The 25,902-nt window shown below is 41.0% G+C and overlaps 1 protein-coding gene across 3 annotated transcripts in view; it reads right to left on the reverse strand.

Moving 5' to 3' along the window:
• The window catches only part of ago3a (argonaute RISC catalytic component 3a), a 50,609-nt gene that overhangs the window by 14,623 nt on the left and 10,084 nt on the right, over window positions 1-25,902 (reverse strand). For all 3 annotated transcript variants that reach the window (XM_015950036.3, XM_015950035.3, XM_054740983.2), the window contains exons 2-9: window positions 15,789-15,960; window positions 10,623-10,743; window positions 10,339-10,547; window positions 9,667-9,803; window positions 3,980-4,114; window positions 3,709-3,796; window positions 1,994-2,141; window positions 1,716-1,835 (exon numbers count right to left, since the gene is read on the reverse strand). In XM_015950036.3, coding sequence (XP_015805522.1) covers window positions 1,716-1,835; window positions 1,994-2,141; window positions 3,709-3,796; window positions 3,980-4,114; window positions 9,667-9,803; window positions 10,339-10,547; window positions 10,623-10,743; window positions 15,789-15,960 — 1,130 coding nt within the window. The remainder of the gene's footprint in view (window positions 1-1,715; window positions 1,836-1,993; window positions 2,142-3,708; window positions 3,797-3,979; window positions 4,115-9,666; window positions 9,804-10,338; window positions 10,548-10,622; window positions 10,744-15,788; window positions 15,961-25,902) is intronic.

The following is a 25,902-nucleotide window of genomic DNA, read 5'->3' on the forward strand; positions in this document are numbered from 1 at the left end:
ACCTCAAGGGATAAACCATCAATCCTGCTCAATGGTCAACTTTCCTCGTGGGGTCACCCATAAAAACAGTGGGAGGGTTAAAGGGTGGGCCACTAAAACCATACGCTCTCTTTAGGACTATATATTGATGGTACATTTGCATCTTTTGAACAACTGGAGGCCAAATTTCAAATGCACAACTCGACTTATCGAATGTCTCGCACAAGGTTCTACAGAACATTCATGAATCCTGTTTGTGTGAGTATTATTCATTTCAAAGTGGTGCACCTTTTGCATTGGTACAAGACAGACTAGAACGTAAAATGAAGCCGGACATGGACCAGACATGTGAACATTACAAACGGTCACTTGCAACAATTCTCATGTTCTCCAGAATAATTGTTCTTCTTGCCTGAATCCACAGAGATATTGATGGTCTATTTTTGATGCACTCTTCAAGATTTGTGGTACGCTGAGCGACCAGACCCTTGGACTGCTTTGTTCAGGAGTGGTTGTGGTGGAGGCTTCTCTGGACACACGCCAGTTGGACATGATCACCTTTTGCTGTTTATTGGCTAAAAGACTTATATTGTCCAGATAGAAATACTGTAAGTCACCAGCATATGGTCACTGGGTCTGTGAAATTTTGGCACATTCATCTAAAAAAAAAAATTAGGCACAGACTGAAGGGTTCGATGGGGATATTTTATGCTGCTTGGTCATCATGTATGTTAGATTTTATCAGCGCGCCTTCGGATAATTTTTTTGTGATTGTTTCTTTTATTTCTTTTGTAGATTGATCTTTGTGTTTTGATTTGTTTTGTTTTCTTTGTCTTTTTGAGTTTGATCCAGTGTAGCTGGTGGTTTGTTGCTGTTCGGTTTAAAAAAAAAAAAAAGAAGTTCAAAGTTTAATAAAAAAAAGACCCTGCTAAAAGAAAACAATAATAAGTGTGTATTTGTATACACAAATCTACTTCCTCTAACCAAATCTAGAAGAAAATTCATTGTCACCCGGTATAGGCGGTTGATTTTTATCACTTTAGATTTGTTAAGGAAAAGATAAGGAAAGTGACCCAATTCAGCCTCTCACATGATGTGGGAATGTAATAAAGATTTTTTTTATTGAGTTCAGAGAATCCAAGCTTATTGGTTGGTGCTGTCAGTTCCCAGCCAGCGGTGCATGAAAACAGTCTGCTACATGTGCTGTAGTGTGCTCCAATCATTTTCTGTTTTAGAAAGCAGCTAGAGGGATGCGGTTTAATAAGCTAAATGCTAACTGAGGCCAGAGGACCACAATTATTATTATTTAAAGTCATTTGGTCTGATATTTTCATTATGGTTTATTTTTCGGTCTTTGTGCAGATCTGAAAAGTCATTACCAAATGCAATGTAAACACACGCAGACATGCCTCTGGTAATAACAGAAAATTAGAGACACATTAGGTGATTATATAAGAAAATAAATGCTACTACCTTCAAATATTATATTCTCAACTTTGCATTGCCCTAATTATGTTGATTCTTTTAAAAACCAGTTAAAAATTGTTTGTAATGAAATTTGCCCCATAAAATTTCAGGCTTTTACTCATTTTATTCAGCTTTATCTTTGCATTTATGCTCTTCTGTTTTAGCGCTCATCTTTCTGTAGATTTTGCTTTTTTTTTATGAACTTTCTAGTTTTTATATTTAAAAAAATGCTTCTATTGTGTTGAAAAACAATGCAGCTGAAAACTCACCAGCCTGCTGATCTCCTCCTGCCGGTCGGGTGCAGAGCGAGCTGTGGCTTTAATCATAGTGGAGGTCTGATTATCTGTCAGCTTCTTAATGCACCGTTGACCAGCTACGATGTTACAAACCTGCAAAAAAACAAACAATAAATAAATAAAATTAAAAAATGGATTTTATTTTATTACTTAGCAACAGGTCACACAGAAACAATCCCATCTTCATTACAGTGAAACTGACTTTGTTTAAAGGTTAATGTCAGATGACATCAAAGCTCGTTTTCTCTCACCTCCAGAGGCAGGTAGGTGTGTTTCTGCTCCTGGCCCACCTGTAGACAGGGCAAATGTGGGTACTTGAGCTGCAGGGTGTACTTCTCCCTGAAATACTGGGCTACTGTACGTTCTACAGTCTGGCCATTCTCCAGCTGTAGAGGGAACCTGAAATGAGAAAATAATGAATAAATATAAAAATAAATTCTAAGCTGGACTTGACAAACAACGCAGAACTCCTTTAAAGAACGCTCATAGCATGTCCCTCATTTCAGATCAGAGCTTTAAAGCATCTTATGTTAAAAGACTTTGGCCGTTTAAGAGTTCTTTTAAATAAAACCATGACTGATCTCCCAATTTATTGTTTGAGATTACCTTTATCTAATAGGACGCCACATTTTAGGTCACTATCTGTAGAACGGGCCGAGTAATGATAATTTTTATGTTGTTAAAGGGACTTTTCGGACTTTTGAATTTTTATGCTCGCGATCGCCCCCTCAGGCCAAAAGCGTAACGGCAGCTTCAGTAGTAGGCTCGTGCACGAGGCGCGCATGCTGAACATGCACACTCAACGAAAATAACAGCTGAAACAGTACCTTGTGTGTGTGTGTGTGTGTGTGTGTGTGTGTGTGTGTGTGTGTGTGTGTGTGTGTGTGTGTGTGTGTGTGTGTCCCAGAGGACAGGAGAATGAGCAGCTAATGAAATAATTTGGTTCTGTACCTTTCTCTTCAGCACAGCCGACTAAGGTTTAAGATGGGTCAGTCCTCCTGCATGCTCAGATCATTCCCTTCCCTTGCTTGAAAAATTGCTCCAAAATGAAAGTTGAACCCACGTCTTTTTTATCTGTGAATTCAATGCCGTTCGGCAAGTATCAAATAAAAATTTGGGCATCTTATTGTAAAAAAAAAAAAAACCATTAATGTAAAAAAGAAACTCTAAATGAACTATGTTCACACCCAGAATCGAACCCAGGTCTTCTGCATGAGAGTCAGACATCTTACAAGGTGAGCTACACACCAGTAACATTCATAGTATCTGTAACTTCTATATCCTTGATAACACCTGAAACAACGTCAAACCAAAGAACGGTTCAAAGCGAAAATGGCTATTTTGTTGCTAATTTGCAGGAAATATCTAGAAGAAAGTTCTACAGAAAGTAGCTAAGGGTCCTCAGAAATGTAGCTAGGTTCATCACTAGGCGTTAGGAACAGCGACAAAGTCGCTGAGTTGGCACTACCTCTCTCTCTGCTGCTAAAGCTACTGATAGCAAATGCTACGGGCTATGCCTGAGCGTGAACGAGCATGAAGCAGCCTGCTCGACCCGAGCATCTCTCTTTTTCTGTGATTTTACAGAAAAAGAGAGCTGCTCGACCCGAGCATCTCTCTTTTTCTGTGATTTTACAGAAAAACAGGCAATCACAGTAAAAATGCCAGGGCTCATTCTACAGGACCAGGGCACTGCAGGAGAATGTATGAAGAAGAAATTTATTATTTCTATACATGTTTTGGCTGTCAAACTTCCATAATGCCCCTTTAATGTTGACTATATTATACGTGAATGAATAAAGACACCAGCAGCAGCAGAACATTCCAGTAACAGATGACTAACATTGGCTGCATAACTGTTAGATGAGTAGGCAATTATCTTTAGTGGTGATGGGGATTACATGTGTGCCCCTAAATTACACGCACAGCCCCAAGTCTGTTCCCTCGCACGCCAAGAGGGCTGACTCACGTTTGATGGCTGGCAGGCCGCCGGGTCACGTTGCAAACTCGATATTTCCTCCTCATTGTTCCACAGTGTGTCACCTCCACCTTTAAACCTGGGAAACAGCATGAAACGTGTTGGAAGGAACACATATCTTCTTGAATTGCTGTTGCCATGTGCTCAGGCTAATCCAACCCAAAATGCCCCCCCCCCACACACACACACGCACGCACACACACACACGCTTAAACCGGAGGTAGAGCCCAGGAGCAGGCAGACGCTACACCTTCTGCTTCACCTTTGATTTCTTTGGTGAATTTGACCCGGTGAGAGTCTGTGAGAGGCCGCGGCTGCTCGTCGATGTTGTGGATATCCAGGACTTCACACATGAACTGGATCACAGGCTGGGCTTTATAGAAGGCTGTGGCAGAGACTGGAAAATGAGACAAAAATCCAGAATCATTTCTGTGTTCAAAAAGACAACCTCAACGTATCCGAACATGAAGGAATTATCCTCTAGTAATGAGCCTAAGCTATAGCATAAATCCCCCCAAATGATGATGCATTATTATGAATAGGATGAGAACTTTACTGCTAAATTATCACTTAATTATCTTTAATGACTTACTCTTTGATCTTCATCAGAAGTCTTGCATTTAAAAAAAGTCATTTCGAGTTGTCCTCCCATGTCACAAGCTTTCATCTCTACTCACGTAGAGATGTAAAGACATTTAAAAGCTCTCATCTCGGTAATTACACCCCAATACCAGAATCTCCGGCGCAGGGTTTGTTAAAAAACAGGCGTATTATACGTAGATTCAGCTACACGATAATACAGTAAGTGGTTTATAAACATTTTGAAGTTCCTCTCAGACACAGACATGAGGCCAAGGGGGTGGCCAACTGATTTACAAAGAGCGGGAAATTAAGACAAAGACAGAATCAGAAGAACTCAGAAGTAGACGGAGACTTTAAGCACTTGGGGCAACACAAAAGCGGTCTCAAGGAAATGCCCCACATAGCTACGCTCCTGACCCACCCAACACCCACACACACACAGACACACACACACACGCTTTGTTCCGTTTCCACAGCAACAGCTGCCATACAACTAAAATAAGTGAACATTCCTGCTTTTCAACCAAAGTTGTTTTAGACTTTAAAAGTTGGTTTGGAATCCATAAAACTCACATGAACACGCGCGCGCACACACACACAAACACACACACACACATCTACAGCTCGTGGCTCTGGCGTTGCAGACTCTGCTCCTGAAGCACAACATTTTGGGAGTGAAGCCGGTGCGTTGGTGGTGAAAACAGAGAACTGGCTCCACATTTGGAGCAAATTACAATTAAAAGACATTTTTATCACTGCTAAAAAGGCTCATTTCTGCCATATTTAAACACTTCTAGTCATTTAAAATACATCAGCAGTTCATCTAACATTGTATTAACCTTTACATTGTAATCATCTTCAAATTAGGGTTGCAACTAAATATTGGTGCTTGATTGTAGTCTGAGAAATAATCACGGTTTCACGATTACGGCATTTATTTACATGAATTAACTTCACATCTGTATTAACATATATAAAACACACACACACACACACACACACACACACACACACACACACACAGGGCTGCAACAACGAATCGATAAATTCGATGAAAATCGATTACTAAAAGCGTTGGCAACGAATTGCGTCATCGATTCGTTGTGTTGCGCAACTCTTCCAAAAGCCCCCTCCCCTCCTGCCCGCCGTTGCGCGCAGACCGGTGGAGAGCCGGCAGGTGTTTGTAAGAGGAACATGGCGGAAGCAGCAATACCCCAAAAAAGTAAAAACTTCTAAAGTTTGGGAGCATTTTCAGTTAAATCAGGCGAAGACATGCAACGTTTGTAGGTCAGACAGCATGGCCCGGGGATACTACGGTGATGATGCAGCATCTTAAACACAAGCATGTCGGAATCATCAGCGAGGAAGGAGAGAGCTCTGTGTCCGGGTAAGTTAAAAACTTTTCAAAAGTGATTCACCCAAGCCCCGGATTATTACACAGGCTAGACATGCCCTAAGCTCGTTAAAAAAAGTCTATAAAATTGTAAGCGCGACGCTATTAGATAGGCGGGGGGGGGGGGGCTCGCTGCGAACCGGTTCCGCCGTCACATTCCCGCAGAAACTGGTTGATCACACCAGGGCCAGACTACTAGCGTGTGGCTTTACAACCACAATGTCCTCAGGAGCAAAAACGCTTTTAAAAGGGAGGGAGGAGTCCTAACTGTTGCTGCAGGCGTGTTGTGTGAGAGTGCAGTTATATACTGGTTAATATATTTTTGGGTTCAGTTGCTTTCATGTGGCCTAATGTGAGTCTATTTGGGATCATTGGAATGATCAGCAGCATTTCTTGATGTGACTTTATGGCAGTTGCCCAGGGCATCATCGCAAGGAGGATGGCATTCATTTACTTTTGTTTTATTTGGTATTTTTCAGTCATTTTTGGAAATAGTGATTAATTTTGATTAATTCACAGCCTATGTTTAATTACATTTAAAAATTAGTTGTTTGACATCCCCAATTATAATAAATGTCTACAGATGAGATCAAACAAAACAGATGAGAATTGCCCTTAAAGAGCAAATCACCCCAAATAAACTTTTTTTTGCTGATAAACTAAATAAACGAGTGTCTAATCGTGCTGCAGACACGTGTCGTCAATAATTTGGCACTTCAGTGCATCTTAGTTAAAATTTAAATATTCTGCCTAAAACTGGCAGTGTTGTGCCGCTGTCAGGTAAAAACTCTGCACTGTATTTTAATTTAAATCTGCCACCGCTATTGGCTAAGAAGTATGCTATGATGTAAACTGGTACATTATGATGTCACAATGCTGTCGTGAGCCTGAGTGTGTGTGTATTTGTTAGCGGCTTCGCCCTCTCGGTCTGCCAGGCAACAGCATGTGTTGCATTTTTCAAACATGAAGCGGGAGTGGAGTTAGACTCTGGTAGGGGTTGACTTGCTCTTTAAGCTGTTTAACTTGGACCAAGCATTTTAGGTCACAGATAGGTGTAGCTTAGGGTCTCTGTCTATACACCTTATAAGACAATTTAGGTGATGGCATGTTGTTTTTCTGCTATTGAACTGTTTTCTAATAATGTTGTGTTTAATAAAGTGAAGGAAGGAGAAAAATAACGTTTCCCTAGCAGTTTTTAAAAATGTCCCTATGTAATCCGATTAATCGATTAATCGTGTCGAGACCCCATCCGATTAATCAATTATCCAAATAATCGTTTGTTGCAGCCCTACACACACACACTCTCTAAAGTATTGATGAAGTTCATAATTCTATAAAGGTTTCAGAGATTTTGCTTAGAAAAATTAATTTGTAAAAATAAAGTCATCTCTGTAAATTTTTCATTATAGTTTAAAACTTGTAAAATACCCTTAATTAGATGTGCCTAATAGCCTGTTTAGAGTTTCTGTAAAAAGACAAAAAGGTTAAATTGGTGACACCAGGTCAGGGTTCGGGTTAACATGACATTTATTCAATTCAACACTGCCTTAATAAAATAAGATGCAGAATTCCAACTAGTGCCACTATTATTATGAATATCCTAAAAATAACTTCTACTTTCTCATATTTCAATTCCAAATTTATTACTAAGAGCATTATTAGGATAATGATAAATTATATTATTTCTACGTAGAACAGAAATTACAGAGATGTTGATTAAATGTTAAAATGGCTTGCCGTAAGTCTTGTTGATAAAAACTGGCGAAATGCAGAAAAACGCTACTGAATGAACCCTTGTTCACTGGACTGTTTTAATATTGCTGGTAAATCTGTTCAGTCACCAACTGCAGATGGACGAGTCATCGTCTCGAATTTCTCCATTAGCAGCTTTGGGAATCTAAAATATTCTGAAACAGGAGACTTCTAGGGCTTCCTAGGTGGTTGTTGTTGCTGGTCATGCTTCTACTGTGTGTGTGTGCGTTCAGTTTGGCTGTCGTTTTTGTCCCTGCTGGTTGCACTGTTGTCTTTTATTTTTATATTGGCGGTGTTGGAGAAGTCTTTACGGTGAGTTAATAGTCAAACCGGTTAATCCCTGCAACCCTGCTTCACATCATGCTTCTTCACAAGGAATTCCGAGTCAAATATGACATTTTAAATTAATCTAATCTAGTGGCCAAATCTGACCGGATTTTAAACCATTCACTGTCCGCTGTTTTCTGATCAGAAAGCCCCTGACTGCCAGTGTTTGAGTATTTTTTACTATTTTTGAAAAGTCACAGAATATTGTGCTCTATGATCATGTAAACACCAAAAGTACCAAAAGAAAGAGTAGACTCGCTTCTTACATCAGGAAGAATCAGCGCGTATCTAGCTTGTTCCATTCTTTTACAATCCATTGTCCAAGTGTGAGCTGCAGAAGCCTTTTCTGGTTAGCACCTCGTTTTAGGCATAGCGGCCTCCCCGAAGAAATCTCCTTATTCATAGACTGTCTGCTTTCTGATCACGTGATGTGTGACACATGAATGGAAAACAGCTTTAGAGCTGTGGGGTTTACTATCAAAGTGCGGGAGTTCTTTCCAAGGCCCGCCCCTTTAAAAGGCACAATTAACGACTTTAGTCGTGAAAGGAAGAGAGCGGTTGTATTTGAAATGACGACTTCACCATTAAATGACCAGCTCAGTGGCCTAGCGGTAGAGTGCCCGCCCTGAGACTTGGACATCAGGGTTCGATTCCTGGACTTTATCCATTATTACCAAAGACTGAAAATAATGGGACCCAATGCCTCCCTGCTTGACACTCAGCTTTAAGGGGCTGGATTGGGGGGGGGGTTAAACCACTAAATGGTTCCCGAGTGCAGCTGTGCCTGCAGCTCACCCCCAGGGGATGGGTCAAATGCGGAGAACAAATTTCGCACAGACATCAGTGTGTGTGACAACTAATGGGACTTTAACTTAACTTTAGTTAGCTACACTGCAAGAAATATTGTAATTTGGGAGAATGTAGTAAGAAGAAGTAGAAGTAAAAGTAGAAGAAGGAGAAATAGAAGTAAAATATGTTTCATTGCACCTTTTAAAAGGCACACTTGGTGGTTTAGCTTCCTCTTAGCTCCCCCTAGTGTTCGTCATTAATTATCTGTGGTCAAAGCAAAACTGAAACTTTTCTCCTCCCTGTACGTTTGTCTTTTTAACACCTTAATTTAACAGCTGAAATGTCTCCCCAGCCTTCACTAGTTTCAACAGGAGTGTTCATCACTAAATTAAACAAATTAGTTGTGTTCACGATCGAAAACATGCAGGAAACACGATGGAAGCAGACTGCTGCGCCACATATGCAAGCTCATTTTCTTCTAAGTCCAGAGGTGGCGGCCTGGCACTCTGAAGTTGCAAATGGGAAAATTCTGGCCATTGAGGGAGGTAGGGTCTGAATGGCATTTCATTAACCCTGTAAAGGGTCGTTTTAGCACATACTGGCTCAAGAATACGATTTAAAAATATGAAAAAGTTGCTTTAAGATAAAAATCACAATAAAAAGTGTAAAAAATTTTATTTTTTAAACTACATTTTGATATAAAGAAGAGCTGTGACCTGACCTGCCTGTAAACCATTTATTTAAACAGAGGCCACTCAGGAAGCTCTATATGACATTTATATAACAGTAGTTATAACATTAAAACAGAATCCGCCAAAAGAAACCCTTGTAGGAAAAATTCTATGCAGCAATTACATTTCCTCAAGCAAAACATTAATGACGTTACGTATATCTTACAAAAATAAAAATAAAAACTGTAGCAAGGAGCTCCATGTATCTGAATTATAGTCGTTTAATTATTAAAATCTTATTTCCTCAGCTGTGAAAATTGTGTGTGCAAGCCTCTAAACAATAATGACCCATCTTCAGTTTCACTGGACAATATTCCTAAATATGAAGAGCTTTATTTATGTTGATAAGAATGTTGAAGACAACGAGCCTCCTACCATCAATGTTTAGCATCATCTTCCACATGGCAGGGCGCACAGACTGGTGGAAGCCAAACCAAACCTCCCTCCCTCCTCCCAAAGGATGGTCATAACCCTCAGGGGCCGAGAAGAAGGAACGGCCGACTGGGGTGTACCTAAAGGGAGAGAGCGGTTTAACACCAAGACTAGTGGGAAAATGGAAAGCAACGAGGACCAGAGACATAATAAAGGACAGGAAATAAGATAAAGAATAGAATGGAGGTTGTGGGTCAAAGTGTGAACATTCAGCTCAGTGAAATGAGAGGGTGGTGGCACCGCCTGCACCCATCAACCTCTTATTCATCTGCACAAAAGACACAATAATACGTAGGCCACATTTTACTTGTCTGTCATGATGCCGGTGTAATATCAGGCCCTGCAGCCCCTGTGAGCGGCACTAAAGGAAAGGTGTTGATAAAAACACCTTTTAATATCACTCTGAAAGGCGGTTTCATTACAACTCTGGCAGTATTGTGTCTGTATCTGCGGCCTGGCCCAAGGAGAGCGATATGTAGAGTGAGATAGCGTGGTGTTTGGTGGGAGCTAGTGAGAGATGCGTTTGATTTCCGTTTGGATCAGAGGGGTGATATTAGTCCCGCTATGAAAAACCAAAAACTGGGTTTGCTAAGAGGAAACCCAGAAGCTGCTCACTTCATGGAGGGCAGGTGCCTCAGTACCACGTCTACAGCGTGAACTGGGTTGGTGCTGATGGGCTTGTCCAGCTCCAGCGGCTCAGGCATGCTCCGGCCAGTCAGCACCTCGTGGAGCATGTGCCAGCTGACCAGAGACACAAACTTGATGGAAACTTTAAAGGGACGATCTTTCCCGCCCTCGCCCGGAAGAGTGACATCGAGGTCCACCTGAGGGGCAAAGCAAAAGGAGTGAGGGCGGGTTTAGAGGCGTGGTTGGTTGGTGGGGTCAACGTTCCAGCTCACCCCTGTGGGGGCCACAGGCAGTGGGTTGGCTGTGTACAAACTCTTCTTCCCATCATAGACAGGCCTGCGATCTCCAAAGATTGTCACCTTGAAGTGCTGCACCATAGAGTCCACCACCTCCCTGCACAACAGGAAAACATTAAAAAGGCATTATTATCACTATCACCATTATTATATCTTATTTTAGTAGAGCAATTTTTATAAAGTGTTTTTATACTGAATTTTACTGAATGAAAAACACAATTATCATCATCTATATTATTATTTTATTATTTGGTTTTTATTTTATTTAAGAAAATTCACAAATTCTAACTTATACGTAATGAAAAATAAACTCAAATTATCATCATTTTATGTTAGCCATAAAATTCTGATGCTCTTACACAATACATAAAGAAAAGGCCAACAGCTTTTAGGAGAAAATGCTTTTGATAAACCTAACATTCCAACTCTTTCCATCAGCTTCCGTAATTTTCCCTGCATCCCTACTATCCTTGTTCCATCAGGGAAGAGGAAATATTTGCACATGGAAATGTTTTCAGTATTTATTATGCTGAAAGGATTTATCAGAGTTTTTCAGATGTTTTGTTTATTTCCATATTTTATTATTTTGTTTCTCCAACCAAATTATTACCCCATGGCTGAAGGCTGTATTTTAAATCAGAAAACTATAATGTTTGTATCATTTTATTAATGAGCACTTTGTTTATCACCTATAATTTAAAAATTTTATTTTGCTCAAGGATCATTGTCTGTATGCAAAATGTATGTTTTCAGTTTTGTTGTCTTGCCTGCATCGTTTGCAAAGGACTTGTGTTCATGGCCAGATCACCTCCAAAAAGACATCTTGATCTTGGTCGTTTTTTTTAATCTACTAAATAAAGATCGAAGAGGATTTATCTTCAGAGTTAAGATAACATACAGTCAGGTCCATAAATATTGGGACATCGACACAATGCTAACAATGCTTTTTGGCTCTATACACCACCACAATGGATGTCAAATGAAACGAACAAGATGTGCTTTAACTGCAGACTGTCAGCTTTTATTTGAGGGTATTTCCATCCAAATCAGGTGAACTGTGTAGGAATTACAAGTTTGCATATGTGCCTCCCACTTGTTAAGGGACCAAAAGTAATGGGACAATTGGCGTCTCAGCTGTTCCATGGCCAGGTGTGTGTTATTCCAAGTGGTGCTCGCTGCAGAACCACAAAGGCGGAGATGCACCAGAGTCAGCCCCGCCCATTCCAGAGTCAGCCCCGCCCATTCCATCAGAGTCAGTCCAATTCCTCCAGTTGTCAGACTTGATAGCATTCTGGAACCAAAGAGGGTGTTATAGCTAATATCATCTAAAATGCAAGATTGAGGACGGAGTTGAGAAGTTAATTGAACAGATTTTGTAAAGCTTCCATATAATTAATATCTAACTTTTGGAACTTTTTACCATGTTATATTGTCATTTCCTCATAAGAAACACGCCAAAGCCATTTTTGGCCTCATTCATGCATTTTCCTCCCATCGCAGCTTCAATTTGGTCTCCTTCCCCGAAGCGGGTCTGGTCTTGGTTCTCAAATCTGGATATTCTGTGAATTTTCTGACAAATTATTTCTGAAATGACTTCTACTGAGACACCGCCAGAAAAACCATACATCCAAGCTACAAAGACACACTAAATGGGACAATTACATGTAACGCCACTTGCATTCACGTCGGATGTGGTGGTGAAGTGGTTACGGTGGCAGGTTGACATGCAGTTTTGCGCAGGTTCGCCTCCCAGTAGTATAGAAGTAGTTTATATCCCTTTTTCTTCTTTTCTAGCTACACTTGCCAGTACTATGTTTACAACAATTTATTGGTATACCGTTTACAATATAATGACTTATGTGTTTGTTTTTTTATTTATTCGTTTATTTAGCCAGTGTGAGTCCATTTGTGAGCAGAGTTTCAACAAAAATGCTGTTTAGGAACGACCAAATTCGAAGAACTTTTAGAGACATAAATATTTTGCAGAAAATAAACATTACAACTAAAATATAAACAAATTAAATGTTTCAGCTGGCTAAATAGATTGCTGCCGACCCCACCGAGAGTCGAACCAGCATCAGCTGAGGGGAGAGTAAAACTTAAGGCAGACGATCTTGCCACTGGACGACCAGAACCCACAAAACTACAAGCATTAAATACTGTATACGACGCTTTTGTCAGAGCGGCTGTTTGCAGATATTTGCTACAAGAAACCTTTTCATTTCGGGATATATTCAGGCTTCGTCATGTAGCAAGTTATATTTATCTTGTTTAATTGGAGCATAGAACATAGCATTAACATTTGTAAACTAGTAACAGCCGTAATTCATGTGGTCAGGTCAGTTTGCGATAAAGTTGAAAACAAAAACGGAAGTCAGTGGGCTAGGCTGAGTTTGCGTGAATGGGCGGGGCTGACTCTGGTGCAGCTCCACCTTCTGGTGCAGCTCCGCCTTTGTGGTTCTGCAGCGAGCACCCTCTCCGTTATTCCCTCATTATCCCAATTACAATGAGCAGATAAAACGTCCAGAGATCATTTCAAGTGTGCTATTTGCATTTGGAATTTGTTGCTGTCAACTGTCAAGATGAGATCCAAAGAGCTGTCACCATCAGTGAAGCAAGCTATCATTAGGCTGAAAAACAAAAGAAACCTATCAGGAAGACAGCAAAAACATTAGGCATGGCCAAAACAACAGTTTGGAACATTCTCAAAAAGAAGGAAAGCACCGGTGAGCTCAGCAACACCAAAAGACCCGGAAGACCACGGAAAACAACTGTGGTGGATGACCGAAGAACCCTTTCCCTGGTGAAGAAAACACCCTTCACAACAGTTGGCCAGATCAAGAACACTCTCCAGGAGGTAGGTGTATCTGTGTCAAAGTCAACAATCAAGAGAAGACTCCACCAGTGTGAATACAGAGGGTTCACCACAAGATGTAAACCATTGGTGAGCCCCAAAACAGGAAGGCCAGATTAGAGTTTGCAAAGCATACCACCTCATCAGTGAAGCATGGTGCTGGAAGTGTCATGACGTGGGCATGTATGGCTGCCAGTGGAACTGGTTCTCTTGTATTTATTTATGATGTGACTGCTGACAAAAGCAGCACGATGAATTCTGACACGTTTCAGGCAATATAATATGCTCATATTCAGCCAAATGCCTCAGAACTCATTGGGCTTCACAGTGAAGATGGACAGTGACCTAAAGCATACTGCAAATGCAACCAAAGAGTTTTTGAAGGGAAAGAAGTGGACTGTTTTGCAAAGGCCAAGTCAATCACCTGACCTGAATCCGATTGAGCATGCATTTCACTTGCTGAAGACAAAACTGAAGGGAAAATGCTCCAGGAACAAGCAGGAACTGAAGACTGTTGCAGTAGAGGCCTGGCAGAGCATCACCAGGGATGAAACCCAACATCTGGTGTTGTCTATGTGTTCCAGACTTCAGGCTGTCATTGACTGCAAAGGATTTGCAACAAAGTATTGAAATGTATAAGTTTGATTTATGGTTCTTATTCTGTCCCATTACTTTTGGTCCCTTAAAAAGTGGGAGGCACAAACGCAAACTGTTGTAATTCCTACACCGTTCACCTGATTCGGATGTAAATACACTCAAATAAAAGCTGACAGTCTGCAGTTAAAGCACATCTTGTTTGTTTCATTTGATATCCATTATGGTGGTGTATAGAGCTAAAAATGTTAGCACTGTGTCGATGTCACAATATTTATAGACCGGACTGTAACATTTCCAGTTTAAAGGGGCAATATGTAAGAATGAAGTAAGAATTACACCCTGTGGTGAAATTTGGTTACTGCAATCACTTCCTCACTGCTGTTCATGGCTGTTGCCAGTTACAGAAGATTCTCGAGGATGGGTGAAGACCAGTCATACACAGTAAGTTGATAAGTAAATAAATACATTGTCATATCTGGTGTTAGCACTCTTGGGTGTTTTACAATAGGGAGTGCTTACTGCACTTATTATGGTGATATTTCTCCAGCATTGGAGGAAGTGTAGTTATTTGCCGTCTTGCTGTTGGCTTACCGTTACAGTTCTAAATGACTCAATAAAAGAAGTAAAACTTGATTGACTCATTTACTTCACATACTTCATATATTTCACTGTAATATCCAGTTGAATATTTACTTCCAATACACCGTCAGCATTGTTAGCTTCTTAGGGGTACAAGAGATAACTTCTGAGTCACTCCTGTTTACTGGCTCCGGTTCTTTCAACAAATCTGGAGCCTTTAGCCTGCTTGTGTCAAATTACAAATTCCAGCACTAAAGCGTCAATTCTCTGAAGACATGGCAAACCTCACAACTCACTGATTGTAAACATCCTGTTTTTGTTTTGATTTTAAATTTAATTTGTTTATTTATTTTTGCAAAAGAAGAAAAACTGACAAACTCCCAGTCAGCTGAGAAAGAAATCCGTTTCAGTGTAACCTTCCTTCCAACATGTTTGAGACATTACTGTTTTTTGATTATTTCACTGTAGAATTCTTACATATTGCTCCTTTAATATTGATCTGTTTGTTAATCAATAAAGTTTATTTACATAGCGCTTCCACAACCATGAAAGGTGACCAAAGTGCTTTACAAATCAAAATAAGACCACAGAGCATAAAAGTAGAGATGATGATAAAAGATAGAACATAAAAACCTTTGAATTAAAAACTAATTGGGGTACACAAGTAAAATACACAAACCATAAAATATAATAATAAATGGCTACCAGAAAATCCCTAATAATAAAATTCCTGCCAAAATAGATATGTTTTAAACATTGATTTGAAAGTAGACAAATCCGTCGTCAGACGTAGGTCATCTGGGAGTTTTTTTTTACAGAGTGAAGAGGCAATTACTAAAAGTGAGCGGTCGCCCCAGTGTTTTAGTTAAATCCAAAATGACATTTTGTTCATTTTTCTTTGGATTAAGCAGCGTATTTACATAGTTAAATTTTTATAACTTAAATTCAAACTACGGGGTGTAGAAATTCATTAACGTTTTAGCAGACCTATGGCACCTCCTTCAGGGCGAAAAAGGTTAAAAAGCAACTGGTGGATGAACCATTTACTAAATCTCTAATATTAAATAATGAAACTGTTTAGAAACTGTAGCTGTAGCAATCAGACAGCTTACCTGTTCACACGCCGTGGGCACTTGTCAGGCTTGATGTCTACCTCGTAAAGGTAGACGTCCATCTTTGGGATCTCCACCTGAAAGCAGTTGGCCAGCAGCTTGATTGGCTTCCCCATGGTGCCATAGCCAGGCCGCCGAGGCATGGAGAACAGGGACTGGGCCCCAACGGCTCCTGAAAAAAAATTGCAAGAGACAAACATTAATAGGGTAAATGTAATTTAAAAAGGTTTTATGCAGAGAAAATATCACCAAACTTACTGTGAGCAACAGGAATCTGAAATTACCAACAAGGGTCAGTTGGTGGTATTTAAAAATGAAGCAAGCAGAGAAATTCAGAACATCAAGAGAAGACTTTGTTTACAAAGGAAACGCCAAGAATATGATACGAATTGACATTTTCTAAACCCTTAAATGCTACATTAAAATATGTGATCTAACCTCTCCTCTCACAATGAAGTTTGAAATTGACGGTTGGGAGTTTCCAGTCACATCAACTCTGAGACTTTTGCGTGTCTGAACTGTCATTTTGATTCACAAGTGCATGAATCAGCAAAAATGGGGGCTTCTTTATGGTAAAGAAATTTTTAAACGCTTGAGAAAAGCAGTACAATACTAAATGATCACAAGCCCTGATGGAAAGCAATGTGATCACTTCATTTTTATGCGGAAGCAGACGGGAATTTCAGGTGAAAGTTTCGTAAGAATTCTAAAGCAGAAATTAAAAAGTTTTTGTTTCTTGAGTAGCAAGTCAGTGACTCTATTTTTAACCAAGTCACAAAAAGGTCACACATTTGTGAGGAAGAGAGATTAAATAAGGACCGCAAATGTAGTCTTGGAGAACCTTGACTCTTTTCCAACATGAGTCACGCTGATCCCGAAAAGCCACTTTCACACTAATGTGTCACATTCATGCTTCTGGGTCTGCAGAGGCTCGCCATCCACATCAAACTCAGGAAAACACACTTTTGTCATTGAGCCAATGCAAAGTTCTCATTACACATTCAGCTAATTCTACGAATACAATTCACGATTATTTTTACTCAATAGCCTGAGCAACGCTGCTTTGTTTTCCTAAATAGTTTAATTTTCACCACATCCTTGGTAATCGTGTCCAAAACTAAATAAACGCTGCCCATAATGTGTCACCGATATCTAAGAGTCATCCTCAAGTGTGTGATTCACCTCATTCTTGACTCATTGGCCTATATGTGTAGGCTGGAGTTAAACAGAGGGGAAATTCATAAAACTCTCCCCACAACCAAACTAAAACCTCCTGTAAGGTAACTGCCAATAAGGAGCACTTGTTTATTTACAACTAACTTGTGAAAGTTCTCCTTCTCCTTAAAAATGAGTTAATGAAGGACTAGGACCTTTTATTCTGACATGTGGAAAAAAAATCACACTAAAACGAGAAAAAAAAGGGGGGAAAGGAAGTATTGGATTTCCTGCCACAGCTGTCTCTGTCACACAAAACTATGTGCATGACTTTGTTACGACAGAAAACAGCCAGACTTGCAAGGGATGCACAGTTTAACACGGGCACAAAGACAAAAATAAGTCAAACGCCCTACATTTGTCAGAGCATAAAGTCCCTAATTCAGACATCAAGGTTCTTCTAGGGTACCGGGGAGTGGCAGGATAATATACAGGGCTGGGTTGGTGTTCTGTGTCCCATCAAGACCCAGGTGAGTCTCACCAGACGCCAACAAATTGTCGTGACCCGGAAATATCTCCGGAGGTACTTCCGGGTCACGACAATTTGTTGGCGTCTGGTGAGACCCACCTGGGTCTTGATGGTTTAGCTTTTATTCTGAAAGGAACCGTTGCAGCGGTTGTTACAGCAACAGATTTTCCAGCTTGTCGTTGGTTCTTTTGGCTGAAGAGGAGAGTTAGGGATTGGCCACTCTGACAACTTCTCTAGAACACTTTGAACTTGTATTAGAGATGGCGTGGCATAGTTTTATACTTCGGATGTTTTGGTTTGTGGTCGAATGAAAAGTTGACAGACTTACCAAACACCACTAAAACCACGCCTCCGTCAGATCTGGCAGATTCTGATTGGATCAGTGAAAGTAATGTGTCATGTCTTTTAACGCTACGTGAGATCAGTCCTATTGGAACATTTAAAGCCATAGTACCTTTATATTCTATAGGATTATAATAAAGTAATTAATATTTTGATTTCACAGATTGGTCACATCTTATTTATTGTAGGGCTGTAGCGAAGCCTCGACGAAGTCGACGGCTCGATTCTAAAAATTTGTCGACGTCAGATCCGGAAGTCGACGCACCGCGCCCACTTGTTGCATCCCCAGGAGTTTGTAAATAGAGGAGGAATCTGCCCGTTTTTCCTCTAGTTCGCCCTCTTCTCCGCCTTCACTAACAACTCCGCCAAATACCGAAGACCCGGAACAACGTCCGTCCGCTACTAGATTATTTTCCTGTTTTGCCCGCCTTCGTCTCCCGGCAACGGACAACAACTTCCGGGGTCAGATGCGCTGCTTCGTCTCAATCGCAGATGTAGAACATCACCGGGAGCGTTTCTCCCTTCATTAAGGAGCTTCTTTCAAACATGAGGAGAGCTGTTTTGGTGGTAGCAGTCTCTCCTCCGTGCTGGTCTGTGTGCTGCTGGGTATTTTGGTTTATTTAAACTTGGTAACTTGAACTTAACGTTGGTAAAGCTACTGTTAGCATCTTCGCTAACAGCTTCTTGCGTTGGGATAAGCTGTTACGTTTTGGTTTAGAGTTCATCTTTTTTGTGGTGTAGATCTCCCTTTTATTACATTTAGAGTGTTGTGGGTTTTCGGTTTAGTGTAAAATATCAACTGAGTTTGGTTTAACCCGTAACACCACTCGCCTCACGCTCATAAGTGACCAAAACAAAGCAGCATGGAGACACTCCATCTTCTACCACCTCTCAGGCAGCAGCCTGCACTCCCAAGTTCTACACGTCACCAGAACATAACCAACCAACACAATAAAAGCAGTGTTATACAAAATGGAAGGCCCGTAGTGTTTATTCTCTTACAGTAAGAATTTATCAATTTTTTTGAGGAATTTATTTGAGATTTTCTGGTTTTTGTTAATTGTGCAATAGAAAAATAATCATTAGATTAATTTTCTAAATAGTCATTAGAATAGTCGACTATTCGATAAAATAATCGTCAGAATAATCGTTTTAAAAATAATCGTTTACCCCCAGCCCTAATTTATTGACTAACACTTTGCGTGATTAGCTTTATTAAAATACAGTTCTTTGATTAATTAAATGGAGAGAGTCCATTCTTCATTCTTCTGTTGAGCTGAAAAGAAGCAGGTTAGAAGCAAATGCATGAGACCTTGAGGCCACATCCCATGCAGACTAGTCCTGTGTCAGAGGAGAGGGGAAACAGTCATTTCATTCCGTTACATATCCCCCCTTTTCAATGGTATGGTGGTCCATGCAGAGACCACCTGGAGTTGAACAAACCAGAGTCCTAAAGGGACTCAGATGACAGGGGAAGGTTCAGTTCCCCTGGAAGAGGCCAACAGTGGTGAGGTACGAACCCCACTCCGAAGAACAGTCGATGGTTTCAACAGTCTCGCATAATCCCTTTGGAAGCACACAGGTCACCAAATTAGTAAGGTATCCACGTGGAGGTAATAATTTGAAGCAAGTAAAACTTTATGTATCCACAGGTAGGGAATACCTTACTAATTTGCTGACTTGTGTGCTTCCAAAGGGATTATGCGAGACTGTTGAAACCATCGACTGTTCTGTCGGAGTGGGCTTCGACCCGAAAGACCCAACTTCTGTTCAATGTGACACACACAGAGTCTGTTGAAGCAAAGAGATGCAAACGGAAGCGTCCAGCTTCCAGGTCAGCATCACTACGATAACCTACAGTAGCGACGATCGGTCCTGAGAAAACAACAACAACCACTCTGACAGTGGGTACTGATGGTCCAACCACTGGTGTAAACACACAACTTTGTTTGGTTTCAGTGTAAAAAAATGAAAACCACAAAAAGACATGTACATTAATCTGTAGTGTAGCTTTCAAAGTTACACAGAAAGGTGACGCTTTTGGCACATGACTCAATTTAACCACGTTTCATCTCAGTTTTCACATTTAAAGGAATCCCACTCGAAACAGCCCAACTTTTCTTTTCAAAGAACCAAAACACGTTTGTTAGTAAAGTGAAACCCATCACATTTAGGTGATGTTGCTGTTTACCCAGACAGTTTGACTTTGTTTTACAAAGATATTAAAAAAAATGCTGAATGAGGTTTATTTTATTTGTGCAGAGCGGACTTGCCTGTGAATATTGACGAGACTAATCAACATCAGACATGTGAAGCAACAAGCTGAAATGTTAAAATACCAAGACTTTCACACCAACGTGAATGAAGTGCTTATAAAACTTGCTCAAAGGAACATTGGAAAATGGTATTTGTTCTGGAGAAACAAGACAAATGTGATTCAATACAACGGCAGGTGTCAAGGGTTAGGGGAGAGGGTTTTGCTAGTGAGCATGGAGCAGCTTACTTTCAATAAAAACCATCCATACATCCTAATTATATCGCCTTTAGAAATGAAAGGATTTTAGAGGCGCCTTGGAATGAAGTATTTTATTGTGTGAATAGAAAATCCAATCCTCTTGTGCTTCCCTGCACCAACACACCTGGTTTGAATCCATGGGTAATTAAAGCTGCAAGGGCAAATTTGGAAATCAAATTAGCTTAAAACATTTTCTATGTGCCTCACAGCAATGTTCAAACATAGTACAGCCATAAATATATTGTAGACATTTAAAAAAATAAAATAAAAATAATAAAGTGGTTCTCTCGCACTTGTCTAAAGACCAATAACACGTTTCGGACAGAAAGAAACTATTGGACAATGCGGCCCTCACCAAACTGCTGACCTTCCGCACTCCCCTGGGTCCTCCATTCATTACGCACTTGTGTATTTTGCAACAAAACACCACTGGTTTGAGAGGTTCACAGCTAAATAATAGCAGAGGAGAAATAGCCAGCTGCTACCACTTCAAATTTAGGACAAAAAAATAGTCCCAAAAAGAAAAACACCATTTGAAGTCACATCCAATAAGACATTTGGACGTAGAAAATGGCAACTGGTGTTTAGCTTGCTCTCATTTCGTCTAGCATTGTGGGTTTCTGGTTCAAGCAGAAGCATCTCAGGGAAGATACCTAAAGGCTGACCTGCTGAACAATGTGTTTTAGCAGGGAAACAACTATAACATTTGCTTTGCTGGACCAGGTTTGGGCACATCTGACATGGACCTATTTTACAAGATGCGAGGTGTGTCAGATTTGACCCACCCACAAACTCTCACGCATGCTTTAACTTAGCAAACATAAACAAGGAAAAAGCAATCAGGAAAATGTTGAAGATAAAATGACTTCCACTGTTTTGAGCGACAAAACTAGCCTCTATGATAAACCTTGAAATCAAAAATTAACACAGTTGAAACATTCGGACCCTGTACGAGTGTCTAAAGAAACCTGTTTGGCTGAAAAATGCTGCCATGTGTGAGCGAGTGAGCCGGAGAGAATTTGAGTGAGGGCTTTTGGGATAATTACAGGAAGGACATGCCTTAGCAAACAGTGCAGAGTAGATTTGATCCTCCTACTATTTGTCAGTGTTTTTATTTACTAAAAGCCTCCCCATCGCAGGGCAAAAAGTGAGCAAACCTTTACTTATCAACAACTACCTCTTTTCACAGTTTTAGTTTTACACTTGTGTGGTCAGTTAGCAGACTTGCATTAGACCTTTTCTGTGGGTCAGTTGGTTTTAATCATCTCAGCAGGCTACATCAAGACCTTCTGACAGCATCTGTAATTATAGGGAATCTGAAAACGTTCAGCATGTGCCTGTACAAAACACACAGCCCAAGCTTTAGTGCGCTTTTCTCATGGCCCCGCTGCTTGGTGTAAACTCATCACTGGCTTTGACTCAAGTGTCTAATACTATTGTGTTAATGATGACTCAATCCATTTCTCAGAAGATGCTTCAAGATCAAATGACCTTCTTTTGAATCCAACTTGTAATATTAGCCACTTCACTGGTTTATTTTTTGTTAAAAGAAATGTTTGGTTTAGGAAAAGGCCAAAGACATTAAGACATGATTGGCAATAGGGCTGCAACAACGAATCGATAAATTCGATGAAAATCGATTACTAAAAGCGTTGGCAACGAATTGCGTCATCGATTCGTTGTGTCGCACAACTCTTCCAAAAGCGCCCCCCCTTCCCGCCCGCCATTGCGCGCAGACCAGAGCAAGTCAGATCAGCGCGAGGGAGAGCCGATCAGCGCGAGGGAGAGCCGCAGATCAGCGCGAGGGAGAGCCCACAGATCAGCGCGAGGGAGAGCCCACAGATCAGCGCGAGGGAGAGCCGCAGATCAGCGCGAGGGAGAGCCGGCAGATCAGCGCGAGGGAGAGCCCACAGATCAGCGCGAGGGAGAGCCGGCAGATCAGCGTGAGAGAGAGCCGGTACCGGCAGATCAGCGCGAGGGAGAGCCGGCAGACTTGCGCTGCTGCGAACCGGTTCGGCATTGTTGTGCAGCGATCCAGGCAGCTGCTTCCAGCGCACGGTCCATTCTCAAAGTGGTTCAACCAAAAAACTATAATTAGCACACGATCGTTCATGTCCGCACATGTTCTCTATTTTGTCTTATTTGTGCCTGAAGCGCGCTACTGCGGAGCTCATCACCTGTGCTGTGGTGATGTCACCTCACGCAGCATCGAAAACGCGCTCTCCGCTGTGTGGTCAGGAGATCCCTTTGATCTGCTCAAAAGTAACTGATGAGGTGAAAAGGTAAGAATCCAGGCAACAGATTTTCTGGAGAATTAAGAGGAGATGCAGGAAGATGAGAGACAGACAGGACAGGACAGGAAAATAGTTAAATAAAAACAAGAAAACAAAACAAAGTGTTGAAAAGTAAAATGTAGGTAGATTTATCTCCACTACACGTTTTTACCAGTAAAAAACAATAAGTTATACACATGTTATATTTATACATCTGATACAATTCAGAGCACCTTCAAAACTCAGTCACACACCCAGGGCCGTTTCAAGACATTTTGGGGGCCAAAGCAAAATGCCCCCCCCCCCCCCCCCATAAATGGGCTCCCCAGAAGCCTCTGTGTAATTCATACCCTCTCCAGTAGTGTTAGTTATACAGTGTTTATAAAAGCCCCTCAGACATTACTGACATGTTCTAATATTATCAGATGAAAAACTAAATTATCAGACATGCTGTCTCATCTGCTTCTTTTCTAAACTTTTTAAAAGTAACAAAACCATGTGAAAGCCACCATTTGTGGATTCTCTGAAAGTTTCCATGGAGTGTGTGACAACTTATTTTTTCATTGATCCTATCGTCTAATCTCACAGCTGAAACAAGCATCCTTAATAATCTGTGCACAGGAAGCTTACCGATGCTGTAGTAAAACAAAAGGTATAATAATTTATTATTAATAAAACCTTGTTGCAGCATTAAAGCAGAAAAATTAGATTTTGCATTAAATATGCAAAATATTTACATATGAATTGTTTTAGAGCCCTTTAATTGGCAGAATCTGATATTAATTTAGTTCTTACAAAAAATGGGTCCCAACATGGTTTGTGTGGCGTTGCCATAGTGTGACGTCATAGGCACAGATCCCCTGTCCTCTTGTTTGGAAATGGAAATATGGTCACCCTATATTAAATATGATCACCCTACATTAAACAAACTGTCCACCCGGGCTTTTGCCCTGCACAGAGACGCTTCGCTGCCTATGACTGAACGTCAGTTGAGAGTCAGTCTCATGCAGACTGACCAATGAAGAGAGGGCCTCAAGTTAAGACCCTCTCCTCATTTGTCAGTCCACACGAGGTGGGTCAAAGGTTACTCTGGGCAGGTTACGTGTTGTCAGGCATTCAAGTATTGAGTATATTTACTGCATATTACAGTAAAATATTCTGTATGTGACCACATATGGTGATCCTTGGGTCGTGATGATGGAGCCCTTGAATATTGTTGCCCAGGGTACAACAAAGTGTTAATCTGGCCCTGGTTCCGCCGTCACATTCCCGCAGAAACTGGTTGATCACACCGGGGCCAGACTACTAGCGTGTGGTTTTACAACCACAATGTCCTCAGAAGCAAAAACGCTTTTAAAAGGGAGGGAGGAGTCCTAACTGTTGCTGCAGGCGTGTTGTGTGAGAGTGCAGTTATATACTGGTTAATATATTTTTGGGTTCAGTTGCTTTCATGTGGCCTAATGTGAGTCTATTTGGGATCATTGGAATGATCAGCAGCATTTCTTGATGTGACTTTATGGCAGTTGCCCAGGGCATCATCGCAAGGAGGATGGCATTCATTTGCTTTTGCTTTATTTGGTATTTTTTCAGTCATTTTTGGAAATAGTGATCAATTTTGATTAATTCACAGCCTATGTTTAATTACATTTAAAATAAATGTCAACAGATGAGATCAAACAAAACACATGAGAATTGCCCTTAAGCTGTTTAACTTGGACCAAGCATTTTAGGTCACAGATAGATGTAGCTTAGGGTCTCTGTCTATACACCTTATAAGACAATTTAGGTGATGGCATGTTGTTTTTCTGCTATTGAACTGTTTTCTAATAATGTTGTGTTAAATAAAGTGAAGGAAGGAGAGAAATAACATTTCCCTAGCAGTTTTAAAAAATTTCCCCATGTAATCCGATTAATCGATTAATCGTGTCGAGACCCCATCCGATTAATCGATTATCCAAATAATCGTTTGTTGCAGCCCTAATTGGCAAGCACATGGCTGAAATTAGTTAAGAATTATTACATGGCACCAAGAATTTTGATGCTTTTCTTTAGATATAAATATTCTGCAGAAACATCTCAGCAATGTGAACTCATTCCACTCAGCTGCTTTGTAACACAACACAGTTGCACTGTAAACATTGGGCTGCTAGCCAGAGAGACTGGTTAATGAGAAGCAAGGCTGACATCCAGTTACTGCAAGCCCCTCCTCGACCATATCTCTGTGATGCAGACGTCCACGCTAATGCTGCCTATGTGTGCACACACACACACACACACACACACACACACACACACACACACACACACACACACACACACACACACACACACACACACACACACACACACACACACACACACACACACACACAATACAGCTGTTGTTTTCCCAATCCAGGCAGCCCTGTGCAGTAGGAGCAGGACGAGAGCTCAGTAACCAGGCACAAAAGCGACAGTCACATCAGGCAGAACCTCACTGGTGGTCACAGAAAGGCTGAAAGCTGACAAGGGTGAGTGACGCAAGCAGAACTCAGGAAGATTCCTCCCTCCTGGTGCCTTTGTCAATCTTAAGAGAGAGCTGCATCTGGCACCCAAAGGAGTCGCTGCCAGTCAAGCAGAGAGAAACTCCAGCAGGTCCCCAAATACTGACAGGTGGATGGGGTCACGGTCGGTTAGAGCAACATGCAAAAATCCCCCTAAAGCAAAACCTGAGGCAGAATTGGTACAATAGAGTACACATGACAAACATGACACATGACATGAAAAAGAAGGGGGCGGGGGCATTTGAGGGGTTATGGATCAACAGTAGTGTGAGGCCAGTTCTGACTAAGCGGTGTAAAGGGAAGACCCACTTGTCTTACAGAGATTGGTGGGTGATAGATGGCCCGCACACATCCTGTATATTTATTCCAGAGTACCAGCTCTGTTGGTCCCGCCCGAAGATTTGACTCAGACAGACTAAATGAAGTCTTCTGTCCTGCTAGGGCAGCCTGAGCGGCACACATAAGCCAGGATTTGTTGACTTACGATGTTGACTTGGGCGTGATGAGCCCTCCGTCCCACTGGGGGGTTTACATGCGCACTAATAAATTAGCTTGAATCAAAACAAGGCGACTTTCAGTTTCATTTCAACACAAACGGAAACTTTTCAACCAAGACGCGAAAAAACAAAAACTTTGTTGACAAAATTTGGGGGATGTGTAAGTGGAGATGGAAAGTCCTCTCAGCATCATAAGCAACACTTTGCATCGATTTTGCAAGTGAAAATAAGCATCAAAACTTTATACCTCTCTGGTTGCA

Source organism: Nothobranchius furzeri, chromosome 5 (genome assembly GCF_043380555.1).
Source record: "Nothobranchius furzeri strain GRZ-AD chromosome 5, NfurGRZ-RIMD1, whole genome shotgun sequence".
Taxonomy (NCBI): Eukaryota; Metazoa; Chordata; class Actinopteri; order Cyprinodontiformes; family Nothobranchiidae; genus Nothobranchius; species Nothobranchius furzeri.